Below are 7,285 nucleotides of genomic sequence, written 5' to 3' on the forward strand. Positions count from 1 at the left end.
TCAAGTTGCAGTGGGGGAGGTTTAGGTTGGATATTAGAGAAAAACTTTTTCACTAGGAGGGTGGTGAAGCACTGGAATGGGTTACTTAGGGAGGTGGTGGAATCTCCTTCCTTAGAGGTTTTTAAGGTCAGGCTTGACAAAGCCCTGGCTGAGATGATTTAGTTGGGGATTGGTCCTGCTTTGAGCAGGGGGTTGGACTAGATGACCTCCTGAGGTCTCTTCCAACCCTGATATTTATGATTATATGATAGCAGCACTGGGCAATTCTGGCTGCCATGCCCCCAGCCAGTGGGAATGCCCAGAAACTTCTCTCTGCACTCCAGGGAGGGGAGGTGGTAGAGCACGATTTGGGGGGAAGGGACAAGTCCGGGTCCAATGGTGGAGCTGACAGTGATGGGGGGGGGGGGGTGTTAGGAGAAGCGGGCTGTGAAGGAGGACAGAAAGGAGAGTCTGGGTTGAAGGTGGGGGGGACTGTAGGAGGGAAGGAGGAAGGCGACAGCCCTGGGGTGAAAGTAGGGATGGGCAGGTGGGCAGTTATACTCCTGGGGGAATTCTCCACTAAAAAATTAAACATTCTGTGTACAATATTTTAAAATTCTGCAAAATTCCACATATTTTTTCAAAACAACATTATATAATTACACCAGTTTCAATTATTATTTCCAAGTTCCTTTTCAATTATTATGTCTAACAATACAGACAAAAAAAATCCTTGTTTCTCTGCCCTAGCACCCACAGAGCCCAGCTACAGGCCCTCCCAGCCCAGACACTCATACCCCACTTTCCTCCACAGCCCAGCTATGAGGTGCCCCCTATCCCAGACACCCACATCCCCTACTCCCTCACAGCCCAGCTGCAGAGCTCCCCCTGCCCAGACACTCACATGCCCCCCATCCCTCAAAAGTCCAGCTGTGCCCCCCACACCCACAGCCCAGATACCCACACCCCCTCCTCACCCAGAGCCCAGCTGCGGGGCCTTCCCAGACCAGGCACCCCCTCCCACCCAGAGCCAACTACCACCGTCCCCCCTGCACCCAGACACTTGCACCTCCACCCTCCAGAGCCCAGGGGATCCAGAGGAAGAAACAGCCTGATACTGGGTCCCAGGCTTGTGTGGAATTTCCTGCATGCCACCTCTTTTCTTCAGGCAGCTCCAGTTCCTCGCGTGCTATCAAGAACCCCCATGCTTCTCCTCTCTCCTTCTGCCCCCCATAGTGTATAGTCCAGAAGCCCTTCATGACCACCAGCAGCTTATATCTATGGGAGAAAAGGAAATTCTGCACACACAACATTAATTTCTGTGCAAATTCTGCCTGGGCAGTGGTGCAGAATTACTCCAGGAGTATACTTGGAGTAGCAGGAAGATTGAGGAGAGCCCCTGTGTGAAGGTGGGATTTAGTTTTATGTGTGGAGGGAAACAGCAGGATGGATGGGGGGGGGGGGGCAGGTGTGAATGTTGGGGGAGAGGCTTGAGCCTGGATTGTGGTTGCCTTGGTGGTAAAGCGTGTCTCTCTCATCAGTGGCCCTGTCTTCCTGCAAAAGATGGGCAACAGCAATTTTCCTCCCCACTCTCCACCCCAGTAACTTTAATGTTTCTTCACCTGAAGTCATGAGTGATGGTGAGGCAAAGGGAGAAACAGCCTAAAGAAACTAACATTTAAAAAAAGTTTTGTAAATATTTTTGTACCAAAGCAGAAAATACAGTTTCCAAAATATATATTTTTAAAACATAATTTTGGATGGAGGAGGGGGGGAAATGCAGGTGCAATTCCACTAACTGGGCTTAATATGGCTCAGAAATGTGCTAATTAAGCATGTGTGTTCAGGCCCCAAGCAGGCACTGAGTGTTTTAACAAAAAAGAAAAAACCTAACAACCCTCTCCCACATAAATAAACCAAATTCAAGCATATTCTGGGTATATTGATATTAGCACAGTTTGTTCTCTACAGGTTGAGTGGAGATATCAATCAAGTGTGGCTTCAAATATCTTATTTTGCTTTTGAATAAATGTTTTCATTCCCATCCCAGCTGTACTGGGTTTACTATAGGGCCAATGGTACCAGGTCTACATTCAGAAGGGGCCCATAACGACTACATGGGGGCCTATGAATATGTTTGGTGCCAGGCCCACAAAAGGTTAATCCAGCCCCAGTCATCCCCCATTCTGCTCACCCCCACACAGTATTCTACTCTCTCCAGAAGTGTCCCCATCCATCCATTCTCCCCAAAATTTGCCCCCCAGGTCCTTAGCAAACAATCCAGCTGGGGATTGTCCTGTGCGACTGCACTCTCATCACATAATCCTCACATAGAAGCCCACTCAGCCACGCCTACGGATATGTCCACATACAAACCAAACATTTGCAGTAGTTATCTTGAATTCTGTGAGACTCCTCAGCTACTGAACCAGAGACAGGAGGCAATTACTAGAGTTAGAGGGAAACCATACAGAGAAGGAGAGACATACTGTGAAGGCTGTAGTCTCAGTCACCAATCCACAGCTGAATTACTACTAAGGGCCTGTAGAGAAAGTAAGGAAGAGATATGAAGGGGACCCATGAGGGTATTTCTGGGGAGGGGAAATACTGTGAGGGGCTGTAAAGAGCATGGCAGTTAAAGTGCAATCTCAGGGCTGATCTACGCTACCACGGTAAATTGATCTAACTTACGCAACTTCTGTTACATGACAACACCGCGCTGTCGACGGGAGAGCATCTCCTGTCCAGGTCATGTCTACACTATGGGAAGAGACTGACCTAAATTATGGAAATTCAGCTATGTGAATAACAAAGCTAAAGTCAACATATTTAGATCTACCTATGTGGATTGGAGACACTCTCCTATCGACTCCCCTTGCGCTTCTTCTTCAGGAGGAGTACAGAAGTCAATGGGATCTTCACTAGATCTGCTCAATCTATCACCGATGCATTGATCCCCCGGTAAGTGTAGACAAGCCCTCAGGGAGGTGCAGTACACAAATGGCTTGATTTAGTGTGTCTTCACCAGACCCGCTAAATCACCACTCGCTGCATTGATTGCAACAGTGCTGATGTATCAATAAATTTAAACATGCCCGCAGCTAGTGAATTAGACACGCCAATTGAAGGGCCTACTAAAGAGGACAGCCCACAGCTCCATTGACAAAAGTCTAATCTTAGCGCAGGTGCAAGTATTATAGCAATGGGGAATGGCTAGTGTGCAAAACCGATCTGAACACTCCAGCAAAGAAAACCTCATCACATATTTGTACTGTGCACAAGCGCAGCAGCGCCCTGCTCTGACTGGGGGCTCTGGCTACCACAACACACCGGGTTAAAGGGGGCTGAAGGGGCAGCGGAGTGACACCCCGTACCACGGGCCGCACCCGAATTAAAGACACAGGAAATCCAGATAGGCGAGCGGCGCAGGAGTCGGCAAACAGCTCCTAGTCCCGGGAAACCCGCTGGCTTCTGTGCCGCGGCTGGAAACGCGTAACTCGGGGCCACTGACCGGCCCCACCCAGGGCGACTCAGCTCGGGGGCAGCCCCAGCAGCCCCAGCCCGGCAACGTTACCTGTCCCGTGTGCGTCACGCTCTCGCCGCTCTCGGACACGCGCACGCCGTAGCCTCTCCGGGGGGGTGCGGCCGCCACGCGAACTGGAGCGAGGCGCCTTAGCAACAACAGTCCGCGGAAGGTCGAGCAGGGCGCTGCCATTTTGACTCAACCACGTGATCGAGCAACCTAGTGCTGCGACTGCACACGCGCACCGCGCTTTGCCCCCGGAGGAGGCGCAGTGGAGCACGTGACAGCGCAGCACGAGACCCGCCCCCTCCTCGCGTGGGCCCTGCTGTGGGCGGCGCAGCGCCCCGCTCTTCACGTGACCCCGCCGAGGCCCAGCCGCGCTTCTCGGTCCCCGCTGCAGCTGCTTCGCCGTTGGCGCGCGAAGGTCGGTGGCTCGGACGGGGGGTGGCGCCGCTGGGGGGCCTGGGCCGGCTCGCACGAGCCGGGCTGTGTCTGGCGCATGACAGCGCCGGGGTCAGGGGGCTCCCTCACCCCCCCCCTTTGCCGTGCGCGGGCGGCCCTGTGCCTGCTTGGGCCGTTACCCGCCAGCGGGCTCCGTTGGTGGCTGCGCCGGCAGCCGGCGGGGTGGGGTCGCTAGGGCCCTGCCTGGGCCGCGGGGCCACAGGCCCCTGACTCGTCTCTTGTGCCGCAGGTGAGACAACATGGCGGCGCTGCTCGTGAAGAGCCTGTTGGCGGCTGCCGCCAGCCCACTGCGTTACCTCCGGCACGGCGCGGCCCCGCGCGGGCCCTTCTCGTCCCTGGGCTTCGGACACGTCCTGCCGACCGCGCCAGCGTTGGCCGCCAAACAGCGCGGCCTGGTAGGTGAGCCGCTGCTTGCAAACAGCCAGCTTCCAGTCGGCCAGAGCGCTGTGGGGATGAAAACAAAAGGTGCAATCAGAAGGCGCTGTAAGGACTGTTTTATTGTTCGCAGACGTGGACGGTTATTTGTGTACTGTAAAACTCATCCCAGACACAAGCAACGACAGGCATAATTTCAGTGTTTTAATGCAAGTAAGACATCTGTGCTCTGAAAATGGCCCTCGGAAGACACTAAACTAATTCTTCCTATGAAACGGTGATCACTGTAAAGATTGCATATAGTACCAGGGTACACGTGAATGGCTACTGAGCTGTGGATATCTCACTATCTGGTGGATTGAGCTGTTCCTGTAACAGCTATGGCCCCTAATCAGAAAAAGTAGTGTAAATGACTCATTTATAGTAACTACACTCCCAACAATAAAACTTGTGTTAAATTTGCTTTGAGTTCCATGTATTTTTACTTCATTTTGGTATGATATTTCAAACTGTAACAGATTTCATATAAGATGCTCAGTAATAAAATAGGAAAAAACCCTCAAGTGATGGTGTTTTCCTACTTTCTCTAACAAATGTGGAGGTAATCACTAAAATATTGGTAAATGAATATAAATTTTCCACCACGTAAGGGAGTGGAGCTAAGTTTTCACTGTCTGTAAAGTTGTAAGGTATTTAATGCTCGTTACAGTTCAGAATCAAGATAAAAAAATGTAGTAATTTCAAATGGTACACCCTGTAGTACTGCAATAACAGTGATAATTGTGCAACAATTTCTTACTAGATAAAAACTGCTATCAATCAAAAGCCTAATTAAAAAAATTCAGCAGATATAAACATAGTGTTTTACTTTATGTGATTTTTGTCAATGCCTATAACTTTTATACACACAGTATTAGCATAACTGTCAGAGGTTTGACTTACTTTTTTACTGATACATTTATCCTGGTGTAACCTCTAGTGTAAAGACATCTTTACCAATATAGATGTGCATTGGGGTGGAGCAGCATTCTACTACTTTAACTAGAACTGATATTGTTAGAGCAGTAAAACTTTTGTGCATGGACAAGGTCTTAGTTTACTACTATTGCCAGCCAAGTTAACCTATGAGTATGCTGATTTTCACCCACCAAAGATGTCAGTTGCTCACCATTAATATCCAATAGTGGGTTTGTTTTTCTAAAAATCAGTATTTAATTATATATTTCAGAGTAGCAGCCATGTTAGTCTGTATCCGCAAAAAGAACAGGAGTACTTGTGGCACCCTAGAGACTAACAAATTTATTTGAGCATAAGCTTTCGTGGGCTACAGCCCACTTTTTCGGATACATGGAATGGAACATATATTCAGGAGGTATATATATACACATACAGAGAGCATGGAAAGGTGAGAGTTGCTCTACCAACTCTAAGAGGCCAATTAAGTAAGGGGAAAAAAAAAACTTTTGAAGTGATAATCAAGATAGCCCAGTACAGATAGTTTGTTAAGAAGTGTGAGAATACTTACAAGGGGAGATAGATTCAATGTTTGTAATGGCTCAGCCATTCCCAGTCCCTATTGAAACCTAAGGTGATTGTATCTAGTTTGCATATCGATTCCAGCTCAGCAGTTTCTCCTTAAAGTCTGTTTTTGAAGCTTTTCTGTTGCAAAATTGCCGCCTGCAGGTCTGTCATTGAATGACCAGAAAGGTTAAAGTGTCCTCCTACTGGTTTTTGAGTGTTGTTATTCCTGATGTCAGACTTGTCCATTAATTCTTTTGCATTGAGATTGTCCAGTTTGGCCAATGTACATGGCAGAGGGGCATTGCTAGCACATGATGGCATATATCAGATTGGTAGGTGTGCAGGTGAATGAGCCCCTGATGGTATGGCTGATATGATTAGGTCCTATGATGATGTCACTTGAATAGATATGTGGACAGAGTTGGCATTGGGCTTTCTTGCCAAGGGTAGGTTCCTGGGTTAGTGTTTTTGTTCAGTGATGTGTGGTTGCTGGTGAGTATTTACGGGAACAAGTAAATAACTTTTCCTTATTCACTTTCTCCCCCTGACTCATGATTTTATATACCTCTATCATATCCCCCCTTAGTCACCTCTTTTCCAAGCTGAAAAGTTCCAGCCTCTTTAATTTCTCCTCATATGGGACCTGTTCCAAACCCCTAATCATTTTAGTTGCCCTTCTCTGAGCCTTTTCTAATGCCAGTATATCTTTTTTGAGATGAGACTACGTCTCTACGCAGTATTCAAGATGTGGGCGTACCATGGATTTATATAAGGGAAATAAGATATTCTCCATCTTATTCTCTAGCCGCTTTTTAATGATTCCTAACATCCTGGTTTGTTTTTCTTTTTGACTGTTGCTGCACACTGCGTGGATGCCTTCAGAGAACAATCCACAACGACTCCAAGATCTTTTTCCCGATCAGTTGTATCTAAATTAGCCCCCATCATATTGTATGTATAATTGGGGTTATTTTTCCAAATGTGCATTACTTTACATTTATCTACATTAAATTTCATTTGCCATTTTGTTGCCCAATCTGCTGGATTCCCCCTTGTCCACATGCTGGTTGACCCTGTCAAACAATTCTAGTAGAGTGGTGAGGCACGATTTCCCTTTACAAAAATCATGTTGACTCTTCCCCAACAAATTGTGTTCATTTATGTTTTTTACTATAGTTTCAGCCAGTTTGCCCGGTACTGAAGTCAAGCTTACCGACCTGTAATTGCTGGGATCACCTCTGGAGGCCTTTTAAAAAATTGGCCTCAAGTTAGTTATCCTCTACTCATTTGGTACAGAAGCTGATTTAGATGACATTTACTAGTCCTGCGTTTTTACATTTGAGTTCCTTCAGAACTCTTGGGTGAATACCATCTGGTCCTGGTGATTTATTACTCTTTGGAACACATTGATAAACTAAAACCTTG

General features: G+C 47.7%; 1 protein-coding gene across 1 annotated transcript in view; it reads right to left on the reverse strand.

Annotated features, from left to right (window-relative positions):
- The window catches only part of NDUFS6 (NADH:ubiquinone oxidoreductase subunit S6), a 30,948-nt gene extending 27,209 nt beyond the window's left edge, over window positions 1-3,739 (reverse strand). Inside the window, exon 1 of the mRNA XM_050938283.1 lies at window positions 3,554-3,739. Coding sequence (XP_050794240.1) covers window positions 3,554-3,694 — 141 coding nt within the window. The 5' untranslated portion in view covers window positions 3,695-3,739. The remainder of the gene's footprint in view (window positions 1-3,553) is intronic.
- Window positions 3,740-7,285: the final 3,546 nt, after the last annotated feature.

Source organism: Gopherus flavomarginatus, chromosome 2, assembly GCF_025201925.1.
Source record: "Gopherus flavomarginatus isolate rGopFla2 chromosome 2, rGopFla2.mat.asm, whole genome shotgun sequence".
Lineage (NCBI taxonomy): Eukaryota > Metazoa > Chordata > Testudines > Testudinidae > Gopherus > Gopherus flavomarginatus.